The 17,024-nt window shown below is 33.8% G+C and overlaps 1 protein-coding gene across 2 annotated transcripts; it reads left to right on the top strand.

Annotated features, from left to right (window-relative positions):
• LOC109837060 lies at positions 10,861–15,940 on the top strand. Of its 2 annotated transcripts, XM_020405145.1 has the most exons (3): positions 10,861–11,064; positions 13,340–13,435; positions 14,337–15,940. In XM_020405145.1, the coding sequence occupies exon 3, from the start codon at positions 14,394–14,396 to the stop codon at positions 15,657–15,659; it is 1,266 nt and encodes a 421-aa protein (XP_020260734.1). In that variant the 5' UTR covers positions 10,861–11,064; positions 13,340–13,435; positions 14,337–14,393; the 3' UTR covers positions 15,660–15,940. The 2 variants fall into 2 exon arrangements, with proteins under 2 accessions (XP_020260734.1, XP_020260733.1); XM_020405144.1 differs by lacking the exon at positions 13,340–13,435 and having other exon boundaries at positions 10,862–11,064.

Genomic DNA, 17,024 nt, shown 5'->3' on the forward strand with positions numbered 1-17,024 from the left:
AAAAAATCCAACCTTTGAACAAATGAACCACCTCTCCTATTTATAGGCCACCTCCGACCCGAACCGCCTTATTCTTAAAACCGATTTTTTCGGGTCGGTTCGGGTCGGTTCGGTCGGTTTTTTTGGTTTGGACCGAACCGTGCTCACCCCTAGGTGGCCGGCTCTGGGCCGAGCCCCCCTTAGGCGTGGTTTTTCGGTTTTGCGTTTTCGGTTCAGTCCGTGATTCGGTTGACTTAGACTCTGATTTGTTGATCTGATTTGGCAGTAAATCCGATTCCTGATTTGGCAGTAAATCCACTTCTGAGTTCGAGTCCGAAACTGATCGTGATTCGTTCGAGTCTGCCCTTTGATGGATGACTCGTTGACTCTTCAACCCGTTAGCTTGATTCCGCACGCGAGTGAATTTATTCCGTTGTTTGCGTGCGGTTGATTAGCTTCGTAGCCTCGTTAATCCGCTTCGTCGCGTATCGTTTGGCTTCGGCGTTGTGGACTAACAATCGTGTCTGCATACGGCGCCCGATGGTCGGTTCGTCGAATCGGCGTTGTCGAGCTGTGTTAAGGGACCTATAGGCAGTTTTATACGCCTACAGATGATGATTTACAAACAATTTACTACTAATGATTGTTTGTTTAGTGTTTATACATTCCTATGTATTGTAGACAAACAACGTAGCTGGAGGATGGATGGAATAGAGCTTCAACGATCATATCCAAAGGAGGTTGGCGGAATGTCGCGTTGAAGCTTATACAATTCAAGTTAAAGATCAAGTTCAAGCTTCATCCGCAAAGTGTACCAAGTCAAGCTCAATGAAGATCAAGATCATTGCTTGGGTAACTTTAGTTTAGGTGTTATATTATGTGTGTTAAGTACGTTAAGCTCAATATCATATACACACACATTTATTGGTTTCTTCGTATATATTTATAGTTATATATATATACACAAGTTTTGGTTTCTATGCATATATATAGTTTTATATATATACATACATAGTTTTGAGTTTTCATGTTTATAAATATGAAATCACATGTTTCATATTTACTACTGTGTTTTGGTATTTATTTGTGAAAATATTGTATTATTAGTTTATAGACTTCAATATCAGTTCATACATGTTTTACTAAGTCTATAAAAACATTTCACAAAGTTTCAAAAGTTGGTTTATGTCAAAACATCAAAATTCAAGTATCTCATATTTTCATGTTTTGGACTATTTTGTAAAATAATGATATTTTTTATTTGGGAGGTCCTTTCTGATAATCGTCACTGTAGCATGTTTATTATAATGTCTACAATCATTCCCCAAAGTTTTACATTTTTTGGAATTTATTTGATATTTTTAAACAGCGTTTTAAAATCAGCAAATCAGATTTTCTTATATCAGTTTTCGGTCGACCGCACCGGTCGACCGCTCAATTGTTCTTTTGGTTCTGGGCAGCAGAGAGTTTGTCGGTCGACCGCACCGGTCGACCGAGAGCTCGATATTTCCTTCGGTCGACCGCACCGGTCGACCGGCGAAGTTCCTGCTCGATTCTCAGATTGGAACCTAGATCACGGTCGACCGTAAGAATTTTCGGTCGACCGCCGCTCAATCTTTTCTGCTTCCAACGGCTAGTTTTGTTACCGTTGATGGGGCTGTTTTTGTCATTTGGCTTAGGGTTTTTGACTGAGATTTAGAGTGGGTATAAATACCCTATTGCTGTTCTTTTTCAAGTAGCTAAGAAGTTTTTAAACAAGGGTTTTAAAAAGAGTTTAAGCTTGTTTTTAAGCTTGTTTAAGGGTTTGGTTTAAAGCAGTTTTAGTTTTCACAAGTGGAGGAGATTATCTTATTGTTTGGGTCTCAAATCTCCATCTCTCCATCTTGTCATCTAGAGAAGTTTTCCTAAACTCAACTCTAGCTTTTATTTATAATTATTTTTCGATTATCATTTCTATTAAAGCTAGTTTTATTTGAGTTTAGTTTGATTTGATTTACTCTTTGCTTACACACACAACCATTGAGCTTATTGTATTTGCATACAATATATAATTGGGTTGTGGGATTGTGTGACATTGAGTTGAGCCTAATTGAGTTCTCACCTTGTTAGAGAGAACAATCATTTATTATATTGTGCTTATTGTGAGATTCACTTTGTAATACACTTGTACACCAAGAGAGAAGTGTGTAGCGAGAGTCGGGGATCGTCCCAAGAGGAGTGACGTCGGTTGACGAACCTAGGGAGAGGTTATAACCGAGCACTTGAGGGAGACACGTCTAGTTCAACACTTAGTGGGTGTAGAGTGTGATTGCATAGTGTTTGTTGTGTGAGAGTTTTCGGTGAACTTGTAAACCGAGTGTGTAGAAGTTTCGGCTTCTAAACCGGATTGTGTTAGTGGATTTCTTCCCGGGAGTGGGGAGCAGAGACGTAGGACGGAAGGTCCGAACTCCGTGATCATATTGCTTGTTTGAGTTTGTCTTTGGCGTATTTGTTTTTGCATTCATCTTATATCGCCATTTGTGCATTGCTCATTATTTATATGATCCACTATCTAGTTCATATTGTTTACCCCTTGTGTTAGTTTCATATCCTTGCATATATCATATATTGCCTATATCTCTTTGTTAGGATATATCTTGTTGTTCATATTACTTATCCTAGCTCATATACATTGTTATATTTCATACTTGCTAGGATAACTTGTTAATTAATTTTAATTGGTATTTAATCGGATTAGATTAGCATAAGACCCTAATCAACCCCCCCTCTAGGGTCTAACATAAAACGCAGAGTTCGGGCCCAGAACGCTATTTTTTAGCGTTTCACTCGTTCAAAGCACGAACTGAATGGTTTCAAAACCGTTTTCCCCATGATTTGGAGAGCAGTTTAAGGGGGTGGTTACACCCAATTCAGCCCCACTTATGAGCGAATTAAGAGGGCGGTTACACCCCTTAATCCCCTATAAATAGGAGTAAACATACCTATTGAATATTTCAAATGCTCGCAATTGGTGATGACCCTAAATATTTTAAAACGATATATATTGAATATTTTATGATCAAAACATCAGAAGAACTTAAATGTGGCTAAAACTAATTTATACCACTTTTCATGCTTGTCTATAAATTATAACATTAAAAATATAAAATATTTAAAATGAAATGCATTAAGTTAGAATTTAGTTTTAAATTAAGAGCCCTATTGAATAATCTTAGATGCATAATTTCTTTGACTTAACATACATATTGAACATTTCAAAAGTCTAAGTTTCCACTTTTCGAACTACCTTTTCAGTCATAAAAAATAAAAAAACCTTTTCTACTGAGTTGGTTGCTTATAGTAAAATATTGTATTTTTCCTATTTGATATAGTAAATTATTAAGCAAACGATATATCTCATGTTTAGTGCAGATAACTATGTGAATAAAGTAAAATATTTTAAATGCTAAATATCAATAAAAAACCTCGTTAACTTTGGATGATAATCAGATAATCTCGCATAACTTTAAAAATATCAAAAAGTCCACTGTATTATTAAGCATATTGTAGATAATCATCCTTAACTATGAAACTTTGAAATAATCCCTTAAACTTTCCTCACTTAACTCCCATCAAATATAGAGATTCTCTAAGAAAACCCCCTTAACTATCTTAATTTGAGAAACTCCCTCGAATTTGAGCTTAATATAGATAATCCCCCTCAAGTTTAAAAATTTAAGAAATCACGATGAACTCTTCTCACTCTACGTCCTGAAAGCTAACATTGTCATCCTAATAACCCTATAAGTTTACATTTTTTCACTTAACCTAAAATATTTTTTTGGAAAAAATCCCAAACATCGGATGTTTACATTTTAAAGATTTTTTAGAGGTTTTTCATAATTATTGAAAATTTTAAGAGGTTGATTATAATTTTTAGATGTTTAGAAGATTTGCTTCTAATTATAGATTTTTTGGGGGTTGTTTGTACTTTTTATATTTTTGGGGTTTTTAGTAATTTTCTTGATGCTACTTTATAATTTTCTAATTTAAAGGGGTTGTTTATAATTTTTTAGATTTTTAGGAGGCTGTATACAATTTAAAAAATTTTAGGATGCTATTTGCCATATTTAATTTTTATTAAATTTTTTATTATTTTCATATTTTCATGTGTTTTTTGGGAAATTTGAACTTTTAGGGGTTTGTTTTTTAATTTTCAAATTTGAAAGGAGGTTGTTTGCACTTTTTTAGATTTCAAATAGGTTGTTTATAGCTTATACAATTTTTATGGATTATTTATAATTTTAGAATGATAAGAGTCTTTTTCAAATTTTTAGATTTTCTAAGGTTTTTTTTTGCAATTTCGTGAAACCCTCATAATTAACATAAAGATAAATCTCACTAAGCCCCTAATAATTTTACTATTTGGAACAAAATATCAAATATCTTTAAAAATCTAACTAAATGCCCAATAATTTTTGGTAGAAAATTCTCAAAATTAATATCATTAATTCATGCGTAGTCAGATGACCAAAGTACACCCCAATTCACTTAAGCCCTAGAAATTTTTAGTAAAATACCTAAAATAACAGTCATTTATAATTTTTAGATCTTTTTAGAGGTTTGTTTTTATTTAATGGAATATTCAAGAGGTTGATTGTAATTTTTAGATTTTAGAAGTGTTTGTATCTAATGTTTGATTTTTTGGAGGGTTGTTTTTACTTTTAATTAATTTTTAGGTTTTTGTAATCTTTTTGGGGTTTCTTTGTAGTTTTGTACTTAAGGGGTCAATTTATTATTTTTGGGATGGTTAGGGGGTTGCTTGTAATTTAAAATTTCTAGGATTCCATTTGTAATATTTTAAATTGTTAATGGTTGTTTAAATTTTTTAATTTTAAAGGGGTTTGTTTGCATTTGATTTTTAAGAAGTTCTGTGTAATTTATGAATTTTTGTGTGTTATTCATAATTTTAGAACTTTAAAAGTAATTTTTTTAATTTTAATATTTTCAAGGGTTTTTTTACAATTTTCATTTTTAAGGGGCCTATATGTTTTTTGTAGCTTTTAGAAAATTTTTAGTATTATTTGTAATTTTATAATTTTTAGTAGTTATTTATAATTTTTGTTTTTTGGGCTGCTTATCAATTTATGGGTTAACTTGCAAATAAGATCGATTTGAGGGGTATATACTATGCTTGAGGATTAATTTTAGTCAATGTGAAATTTTAGGATAATGTCATTTTGGAACTTAAGTGTAAAATTTTAAAATATTTTTGTTGCTTTCTAAAATTATCTAACTTACTAAGGAATTGATGAGAATTATAGATATTTTGGGAGTTTAATGCTCAATTTAAAGTTCTGAAAGGTTTATTAAAATTCACTTTTTAAAATAATTAAGGAGGGACAATGACAATTTTTTAGATTTTTTTAATTGTGGATAGTTAGAACTTGTTTAGAATTAACAATAATTTGATTATCATAATTTTCTACTTTTTGTGAATATGAATTTCTAGTAATGGATATGAATGGTTTTAATTTAATGAGAATTCGTAAGAAGATAGAATTAGTTGGATACATGTCATCTTTTAGTAGGATAGAAAATTAGTTCTACTATTTGATCTCTTTTAATATTAAATTTTGGTTGAATATTTTACCTTTAAATTATTTGAATATTTTAGGATAAAATTAGAATGTAATATTCAAAAGGATTAAGGGTAAAATTGACTATAGAAAGTTTTTCTCAAACTCTTATAAGGAGTATGATTTCAGTACGTATTTGGTTGGAGACATTACATACATGCAATTGCAACTAGAATTATACAGAGGCCACATGCAAGATACATTGGTCACCTAAGAGCATCTCCAACCATACTCTCCAAATTCCACTCTTCAAATTGAAATATTCCTATAATATTCTAATTTGGAGAGTGGAGTTTGGAGGTTTTCTCCAACCCACACTCTCTAAATATTTTTCTTTCTTTTTTTGTCAAACAAAGCCATATAAATTAAAAATGTTGGATATAGTTTACATTACTAATTTTATTTTTAATAATTTATTTGGAAAAAAATAACATTAGAAAGGTGTCGACGAGAGCTTTAAAATGAACCCAATATTAATAATGCAATACAACATATTAAAAAATAAAATCTAAAATAACAGTGACAAAGCATACATCGATAGAATAATGAAGCAAACATAAACTTCTAATACAACATACCATAAGTCGCAAACATAAACCTCAAACATAAAATATGATAACGGTCAATTAAAATTCTAGCAGGTCATTATCATTATAACTACCGGTTCCATCCCAATCTCTAGATGAACCCCCATATTCATTTCTTCCTATAGAACCAGCTTCTCCCGCAAACTTAGAAAATCCTCCTTGATCTCGAGAGGGAAATCCATATTCGGTTTCTCCTCCTACAACTCCTCTTAAAAGCTCAGAAAATCCTCTTGGCCCTCCGGAGGAAAATCCATAGTCGAATGATGGAGCTCTATATTCTTTTCTATTAATAATTTCTTTTTTTTTCTTGATAGTAAGCACATTCACTTTGATCGACAATCTTACTTAGATCAATCAACATAATTTATCTATCTCACTTTCACGCTGAAGAGCTAATTGTTGGTCACATTATTCTACTTCTCTAGCTCGCAATTCTAATTTTATTTTTTTTATTTTTAAGTTTCATTATCATCAATCGCTCCATTTTCCCCTGCTCATTTCACGTTTAGCATCCATCCATTGCATACTCTTAATAATTTCATCCTTAGAACTAAACTCTGCCGAATTTTTTCCTTTTGCCTTCTCCTTCTTTCTTCCAACAGGGCAACTTGTTGGGCTGTCCGTGGGAGACTGGTCATCACTCATGTTCATAAAACTTTTGCTCTCCGTGTTGAGATCAATAACGTCCTCTGTTTTATTAGGCCGACTTTGTGTGTTCGGGTCTAATCCTTCAGAGATGCTCCCAATTGTATGATTGGATTTAAGGTCAGCTCATTTCTCGGCATCCTTGAGGATCGTCCAAACATGATCGATTTGAAATCCTTTCCTTTCTTTAACATCTTCTCCGTACATGATTCTAGCTTGAGTCAACGAAGGAATATAATTTAAATATTGTAATTTATGCTTGTATTTTCTTATGGAACAAGTAAAATAGATCACCGTATTTAAATTTTCATGTATAATACTTATTTATTTAATTTAAAAAATAATAATTTTATAAAATACTAAAATAAATTAATATTAGTTTCATTTTAAAGATCTAGATGAGACCTTTCCAAATATATAATTATTTTAAAAATTAGATTAATAATTTCTTAACTATATTTATTTGAAATTAAAGATCTAATTTAAATTACTGAGAATGATGACAAAGTGGTAATTTTTAAGAAATTAAATAGTTGGAAGTGGCAAAGTTATAATAATAAAAGTTTGAATAGTGATTTGGAGAGCCTCTCCAAATTCTAGCTTTAAAGCATCTCCAATCACTCTTCAAATCTCCATCCCTCCAAATTTGGATAGTGAATCCTTTCCAATCACTCTCCAAATTTGGATATCTCCAAATTTGGATAGTGAATCCTCTCCAATCACTCTCCAAATTTGGAGATCTCCAAATTTGGAGATGGTTCACTCTCCAAATTTGGAGAGTAAAGGTAGAATTTGGAGAGTGGAATTTGGAGATCTTCATTTTGAGGATTTTCTCAGTTTGCGCGAGAAGCTGGTTCTGTAGGAAGAAATGAATATGGGGTTCATCGAGAGATTTAGATGAAACGATAGTTATAATGATAATGACCTACCAGAATTTTAATTGTCTGTTATCATATTTTATGTTTGAGGTTTATGTTTGCAACCCATGGTATGTTGTATTAGAAGTTTATATTTGCTTCCCTTTTCTATCGATGTATGCTTTGTTACTGTTATTCCAGATTTTATTTTTTTTAATATGTTGTATTGAATTATTAATAAATTTGGAGAGTGAACCATCTCCAAATTTGGAGAAACAAATTTGGAGATCTCCAAATTTAGAGAGTGATTGGAGAGGATTCACTCTCCAAATTTAGAGGGATGGAGATTTTGAAGAGTACGATTGGAGATGCTCTAAAGACATAACACTATATAAATAGCTCATATTCTCACAATAAGAAGAAATTACTAAAACCTCTAATCTTTCAAGATGACGAAGCTCGCTATTTTTGATAGAGTCTTATTTCTCGCACTGCTTTTTGTATTTGGTACCTTCTCTTTCCTTCATCTTTGCGTTAATAGTTTTGATTTCCGACTTAGGTTAAGGTATATGTAGTCAATCAAATATTATTCATAAACTTTTTCAGTAGCAATTAGATCCCTTTAAGTCGAAACGAAGCTATCCCTTTACCTATAAAATAATTGAGGGTATTTCTGCGACATACTGAAATATTTAGATTCTTTGCAACACATTTATGTCTTAATTTACGATATAAGGGTATGTTACTTTGGTTTTGCGTAAATTTGATGTTTCCTAATTTTTTTTTCAGCTTGTCTTGAACAAGTGACTGCTATTGGGGTAATTTGCAAGACGGAGGTTTGCGAAGACAGTTTTTGCCAGTCGATGTGCGTGGCTATGATCCCAAATAGAGCTGTGAAAGGAAAATGCGAGATAAATACTTGCCAATGCTACTATAATTGCTGACGAAGAGATTGAAGATGGAATCTCTCAATACAAATAAATTTAACATACTGAGATTCTTTTTTTTCTTGCAACAAATAATTGTTCTAGCTAGCATGGATCCAAGTATGTTATATTGTTGAATCGTAATTGTTTTAGATATAATGATTGAGAAGTAATTGCTTTATTAAATAAAAGCAACCGAAATTTTTTTATTTACCTTTGGTTGGTTCTAGCCATTGAATTACTTAAGGAAATGGGTGATTTCTTCCTTATAGGAATGTGATTGTATTTTTCACTCACTGTAAATTCACCTCCGAAATAAAGTTATTCATTGCATGAAAATCAATAATAGTAAAAATTTATATTAGAGGTAGTCAGATTATACGCCAACGATGACCAAGTACGGTATTCGACAGCGATACAACCTCTCCTCTACTGCATAAATATCAATAGAAATTAAGCTCGAAGTTAAGCAAATGATATCCGGCTGAAGGACTGAAATGAATATAGATTTTTAAGCAGTACAAGAAGAGGAAGTATGAGATATTTTGTTCAATCATAAATAGTTGAAGTTTTAAATAAAAAAGATGTGTCCACGGGCGTTGATATCTTTTTAGATCTTTACCGTTGGAAGTGACGATTATAGGAGTCAAATGGAACTTGTTCATAGACTTAAAAATTTATGTGTGATTTGTTTACAAAAATACTCTTAAAAAAATAAAACAAAAGTCTAATCTTAATCAAATCAATAAAGAAGCGCGCCTATCATCCCCGTTCATCAACCCAACGTTTGCAGAACCTAATCCCATCATCCACATATTTGTTTAGACGCTAATAAAGAGATACAGAGTATTCAACTACTACTAATAGTAACAAGGGCACCCGTTAATATAGACTAAACTCGGTAAGTTTTTAATTATTGCAAAACTAAGGCGTAATTCACTCCCCTTTTCTATCAAAATTTGTTTCTGAGATTATTTCCTGCATCTATGCTAATATTATTATAAACAAAATAGTAATAAAAAACAAAACTAATTTATTATAACAACGTGTATCTCGGATCCTTTCGATAATTAAGATTTTTTTTAAAAGTGCAAATAAGTAATGAGTGCAACTCATGAGATATGGTGAGCGTTAGACTTAGAAAGAATATCGACCGTCCACTAGATGATCAGCTCTTGTTATTAAAAGTAGTAATCTCTTCATTACTTTTTTAAAGTGGAGAGGATCCAAATTTGATTACCTCTTCCCTTAGATTGAAAGTTTTTCCTAAAAATTGATTAAAGAAAATTCTTTATTTTTTTATTTGCATTGGAGCAAGTTAACATAGATCTCCAAAAACGATTAAAGGAAAAACATGTCTATTTTTATTTCACTGAAAACAAATTAACTTAGAACTAAATAAAGCTTATCTATCAAATAGAAGATATTCAATTCCATTGCTAACCTTAATATAAGTATAGTATAATTTTAATTTTCTAATAATTATATAAAACAACTAGTCATATTTTAGAGGGAAGGATTCTAAATTTAGAGGGAAGCAAGAAGAAAGAAATGTTTTAAAGCCACTAATCATGGAGGGATTTTCTAATTGATTTAACCTATGGACATTTACCATGACCGCAGCGAGTCAATTATGGCATTTAAGACAATATTTCTGGAAGAATCAAATACTTTCCGCATTTATAATCTATATAATACAACACTGATGACCTAATCTCCTAATTATAGTACCGGATATCATTATCATCCACAACAAATGTGCCTCGGTCTTTGGTCAGACCAAAGCACGAGCACGCTGTACTCTTTAATTCATTAGTCTCAATGAAGTTAGAAAATTGTTTTTTAGATGCCAGTCCCTCCAATCTTCAACAATTTCATAATAATCTCTTGAATCTCGAACGTTTTGCTCGTAAATCCCTCAAATCGTAACGCCTCTTGCAAATTATTCCCAAACTTTCTATTTAGCTGAGGGGCGTTTTAATCATTGAGGAATCAATTCGCAAGCGCCCTTTGGCGCTCAGAATCTTGGGGAAGCAAAATACTCGCAGCCTTATGTTTTAATCCCAAACCTTTTGTTCAGCTATGTAATATTCAAGCCATTGGGGAATCAATTTGCAAGAGCCCCTCAGCCCTCAGATTTGTAGGGACTTACGAGCAAGAATAATGATTTGAGGGACGACGATTGAATTATTGAAGATGTGAGGCATTAATAATCTAGAAAACTAATAGAAATCTATTTTTTTAATAATTTAATAAGTAATGAAGACGCTGCGTGCTGACCTCTGGGATCCTTTTCGTCTGCCCAGCGCTTTAACCCGAGGTCTCTCCTCCCTCTTTCCTTCTCTATTCCGTGGGGGCAAACCCTAACCCTAGAAATCTGCTTCAACTGAAGCAAAGATGAGTGCTTGACTGAATCTGGAGCTAGAGGCGGTTGAGGTTCCGCTCTTTGAAGGTACCTGCTAACCCTAGTTTTCGAGGTTCTTTCTTTTTAGAAATCGATGAAAAGATTGGACAAAATCTCTGCTTTTCAGCGATTTTGTTTTCTAGATTTTTGGGGATTTACTGGATGGGATCATTTTAGGTACATTTCCTCCCATTTTCCTTGATAAAAACGCTTCTTGCTCGATGCATCATTTTTCTTTTGTTTCCAATTAAAAAGCATCGTTATTTAATTAGCACCATGAAGGGAAATTTGAAATCTTTAAGCAATTCCCCGGATGTTTATTTTTGTTAAGAAAAGGGAACGCAGCTAATAGTGTGACTGTGTGATTCTGATTTATTTAGGGAAAACTTTGTGCTTTCAGCAATCTCTACTCTGAAAATACAGTAAGCAATGTTTGCGTGCTTCTTTGATGAAACCTTTTGTTTTGTTATTCATTTTTTGTTTAGGTGATTTAGCATCTTTTTTATATAATTATTAGGTGATGCTTCGCTGTGAAGAAGAATGTTGGACTCAATAACGTTTCATAACAATCCTTTTATAAAGTTTATAATTTGATGGATCATATTTTGGTCCCCGAGGATTGTCAACATATATCGAGTAATGTTTTCTAACTGATCATTCTCAAACAGAACACTAAGAAGGGGTGTTTAGTCTATTAACAATTGATGGAGAGATTATTGTTGATATTTAAATGTTAGGGCTACGTTATCTGTGCACTTGCATCATCTCTGCAGCAGAGAAGACGCCTTACTGCAGGATGCTAAAACATTGGTGTATTATCAAAATCAGGGTACTTGCAGTGCACTTCTATGATACAAGATGACTCCTCTAAACTAAATTCAGGATGGTGTCCTCTTTTCTTTCCCCTTTTTTTTGGTTTTTTTGGGAGATTATCTTTATCATTTCTCGTGTAGTAATTAGGAGATTACTCTCACCATGTAGAAGCGCCTCTGAGATGATCTTCATCATTTTACTGCAAGATGCACGTAGAACCTTCGTATTTTACTGTAAAATGCTTTTGGAAGTGTCTCTGAGATTATCTTCATCATTTTTCATGTAGTAATTGGGAGATTGCCTTCACCATTTATTTATTTGGCATGAAAACATGTTAATCTTGATCATTTGGGTTTCATGTTATGAGGCCTCTTCACCTTATTGGGTATACGTGGGACTGGGAGTATGAAATGTAGACTTACATGAAGCTTTGCATTTATAATTCATGTTATAGTCATTATCTGAATTTGAATAGCTTTGTATTCTCAGATTCCTGGCTGTCCTTGGCTTCCTATCTTTCTATGTCTCGTTTGCTTGCTTACAGCTGTTTTTCTCCATTATAATGAATATCTATATTACTATGTCTTCTCTGATTGCTTATATCTTTTTTTCTTCTTAACACTGAATATCTATCATCCTAGTAGCCTATTTTCTTTCACTTATATTTCTACTCCCTTAGGATCTCAGGGACCACTACCACAATGGTTACTAGACGCATTTAATATTGCCACATTATACCATATTCTTTTGTATACATGAACTTTATGTTGGCTTGCTAAACCTTGAGTATGCTATCTGCTTTGCTGAAACTTCGATTTAAATTACTTCATATTAAAGAACTTTTCTGCAATTTACTAGATATGGAACTCATAAAATGCATTTTCAGGGTAATATCTCATGTGCGTAGGGTTGAATCTATCATCTGTAAAAGAAGAGATCAAGAGAGCAAAAGAAGATTTCATTTATTTTCTGCATTGACTTGTAAAAGATACAACAAAAACAATCTTTATTGCTAATTTGTTTTGCCGGCTGACTTTGTAAAAGATATCATTCTCATATATAAGATTTCCAAATATCTCCATATTCTTGGATTGAGCATTTAGTTGTTCTCACCAATAGAAGCATCTAAGCAATCATTACTGTAAGAAGATAGTAGACACTAAAGTTTAACCCTCATATCCTCATTAAAAAGCAGGACAGATGTAACAAGAAAAATGGACATTCCTTCCTGAAGAGAAGTTGGGAATCTGCTTTTATAATCGACCTTCTAATTTATTCCTCCGTATTTCATGTACTACTTATTAGGATCTAATACAAGAAGGCATGTAAAAACCATCAGAATTTTCCATGTTCGTCACTCTTACGAGCACGGTTTTAAATTCAGAGTTTTAGGCTTTTACCTATAAATGTAAATAAATTGTAAAACAGATATAAGCTAATGATGTTTTCGTATCTTGTACATGCAAAGGCTGCCTCTTTTGATTGGATCAATTCATTTTATCTGTGCAAGGTTTTTTCTTGTACCTGAAAATTTTGATAATCCAAAATTCCAAATGTTGCAATTGTTGCTGATAATGTAGCAGAGACACTTCTACATGCTTGAGAGGTAAAGACTATCCTCGTCATGTGTTTCTCTACTGTGGAATGGGTCAATTATGGGTTTGATCTGTGCCAAAACTGAACTAAAATTCACTAGAATATTGTTGAGCCTGGACATTTAAGAATGATAGGGTAAGAACTTGTACCTTGACCTGATAAGTGATAAGAGTATTGACCAATATTTGGTTGATTTTCATTTAGAGATTAATGGGTATCCTTGTCATAGGAGAGGATTTCCTCCTTGACGCCTATGTGACACAATCCCCACCATCCTCATAAAATAGGAGAGAGAGTGTGTGTGAGTTGGTGGGGATTTGTTCCTACTTTATGAGGATGGTGGGAATTTGTTCCTACTTTATGAGGATGGTGGAATTGTGCCACATATGCGTCAAGGAGGGAAATCTTCTCCTATGACAAGGATACCCATTAATCTCTTTCATTTAATGCATAACCAATTTTAGCGCGTGCCTACAAATCCAACCCTGATATGCCCATTTTTGTGGCTTAGATTTAAGAAAATTAAATGGATCAAAGCCCAGGCTTACAGGAGCCTGGACTGAGCAGGACCCAGTCTTAGCTGTGGGTTGATAATATAAATTAATATTTCAATTACACTTTATAATAATTTAGTGATTGCCTTCTTACTCTCTTTTTTTCTGAATATTTGTGCTAGCTCTATCTCCATTAGAGACGGCCTGAAACTGTAGTTTCATGAAGAGCTTATTATTGAATTTGAACTAGTGACTTGCGCCTTTTCATGACTCAAGCGAAATTTGCCATGTCTCACCAATACACACAGAGAGAGAATTCTACAGCAGTCCCATCTTTCAATACAATTATAGTTTTATGTTGCTGTTAATGTGTTGGTATAATTTTTTAGGCTATTTAGATCAAATTGTGTGTTACAGATCAAAGTTTGCTTTTGGAAGGAATCCCGAACAGCTGCCTCTTTAGTGAAGGCAGCTATGCTACGTACAGGACCTAAGGAAGCCCAAGGCCATGACAACAACAATCAGAAGGTTTATCCTCAACCCATAGATGAGACAGTAAATCCGGCAAAAGAATCAATGAACACCCTGATATCAAAAGTCTTCAACAATGTTTCATCTTTGAAGGCAGCATATATCCAGCTTCAGGATGCTCACACTCCTTATGATCCAGATAAAATCCAGGCTGCTGATAAACTTGTTATTGAGGAGCTCATGAAGCTATCTGAACTTAAGCATTCTTACAGGGACAAGAACCCAAGACCCACTTCAACATCACCTCAGGACTCTTGTCTAGCTGCTGAAATCCATGAGCAGCAGAGTTTACTAAAGACCTATGAGGTAATGGTGAAAAAGTTCCAGTCCCAGATTCAAAATAGGGACGCTGAAATTGTCCAACTACAGCAACAAATTCAGGAGTCCAGTCAGAGAAAGCTGAAGCTCGAGAAGAAACTCAAGCAGAGGGGTTTACTCTCCAAGGAACCAGAAGAGTCCGAAGAGAACCATTTCTTCTCAGTTGAATTAACCCCAACCCTTTTCTCTTCTTCTGCGGAAACTGTTTGTAAATCCATCCATGATTTCTCAAAGCCATTGATCAACATGATGAAAGCAGCAGGGTGGGATCTTGATGCCGCAGCTCATGCCATTGATCCTGCAGTAGTTTATGGGAAAAGGGCTCACAAAAAATACGCATTTGAGTCTCATATATGCCAGAAAATGTTCAGTGGATTTCAAGAAGAAAGTTTCTGTGTCGAATCTGGTCATCTTAATGTTTCTAGCGAGAATTTCTTCCATCAATTTCTTGCTGTTAGAGCTATGGACCCACTTGACATACTGAGCCAAAGCCCAGATTCTGTGTTTGGTAAATTTTGTAGGAGCAAATACCTCGTGGTTGTGCACCCAAAAATGGAGAATTCCTTTTTTGGCAATCTTGATCAAAGGAATTATGTGATGAGTGGGGGGCATCCAAGGACTCCTTTTTACCAAGCATTTCTTAAGCTGGCTAAGTCAATCTGGTTGCTTCATAGGCTTGCCTTTTCATTTGATCCCAAAGTTCGGGTTTTTCAAGTGAAGGGAGGGACAGAGTTCTCAGAGGTATATATGGAAAGTGTGGTGAAGGACATAGTTATAGATGAGAAAGAAGAGAAGCCTAAAGTTGGGCTTATGGTGATGCCTGGATTTATGATCAGTGGAAGTGTAATACATGCCCAAGTTTATCTTTCCGGGGTTAAATCTTCTGAATGATGAACTCGTCAATAGATGAAGGGTAACCTCTGCTGCTCTTTGCTCTCTTTAATTTATCTGGGTTGTACAAGTAACAAAATGTATATGTAAACATGCTGATGCTGCATTGTATTCTCTCTTCATTTGCTGACCGCATGAACGTATGAAGGGATTCACACTTTGCCCTCTGATGAAAGTTACACTAGTTCTTTCTAACGTTGCAAGAAATTAGAAGTGTAGATATTTAATTCGACTGCAGACTTTAGCTTGTATGGTATAATTTGTTGAGTGTTCGGAGATCAGCGTCATCAATTATGTCCTCTGATGAGTATTGAGCTTTCTTTTCTTGTTTCGCTTTCTTTTCTGGCTCCATACTATTAGTTAATGGTCAGTATTATTTCCTAGATCACAGTCTCCCAAAATAATATTTTTCGGTGTCTTGTGCCTAGTTATTTCCAAAGACCTTGGTATTTTTAATGTTTCAGCGTTTTTTCGAATTATCTCTAAAATGTTAAAATTAACCTTATGTTCTGTTACTTTCTTTGTTACTGCTTTTGGTTCATTTGAGGTATTTCGGTAATTTCAGGGGAATGTTGAAATACTCGAAAGATTTCAGTGTTTATATGGAAAAATATGAAGGTTTTGTAGATTTATTGAGGTGTGCTTGGCAACTTTGTAAAATTGGGCTAGAACTAAACTCGGCTAATTTTAATTATTTCTTGTTTGGAAAAAAAAATTCTCAAGCTAAAGCTGACCTAATCTTTTCAGCCTAAAAATTAGCATTAAACTAGTTTTCTTTTGGTGTGTGTGTGTGTGGGTTGGGGGGGTGCCTAAAGAAAGCTGGTTTAGCACGTGTTAAAGTAAGAGAGAGAGAGAGTTTTAGGTAAATTTCTCTTGAGTTGAATATTGAGTGTACACATATGTTTATACAACTAGAGGAGATTGATGTGTGTTCTCACAACCAATGTGGGACAAAAACCCACTACAATACACTATTATCAACAGCTCCCATTAAACTCATGTTATGTTGGATCAAACAAAGTGAGTTTGCGTACAAGAAACTGGAATCGATGAACAGGTAAGGCCTTTGTGAAAAAATCTGCAAGCTCGTTAGCGGATGAGACATGAGGAAGTAGAATTGTCTTGCCCTTGATAACTTGTTGACGAACAAAATGAGCGTCAATCTCAATATGTTTGGTCCTCTCATGAATACTGGATTATTAGCAATCTGAATGACACTCTTATTATCATAGTAGAGAGGAGTAGGAGTCGTAACAGAAATACCGAAATCACTAAGAAGACGACGAAGATGAATAATCTATTTACCTGTTGTGGACATTGCACGATACTCTGCCTCGGTGCTGGAAAGAGCAACAACATCTTGTT

Source organism: Asparagus officinalis, chromosome 4, assembly GCF_001876935.1.
Source record: "Asparagus officinalis chromosome 4, Aspof.V1, whole genome shotgun sequence".
Taxonomy (NCBI): domain Eukaryota; kingdom Viridiplantae; phylum Streptophyta; class Magnoliopsida; order Asparagales; family Asparagaceae; genus Asparagus; species Asparagus officinalis.

Coding starts and splice junctions, on each gene's coding strand:
- LOC109837060 (XM_020405145.1), top strand. CDS start 14,394: ATGCTACGTACAGGACCTAAGGAAGCCCAAGGCCATGACAACAACAAT.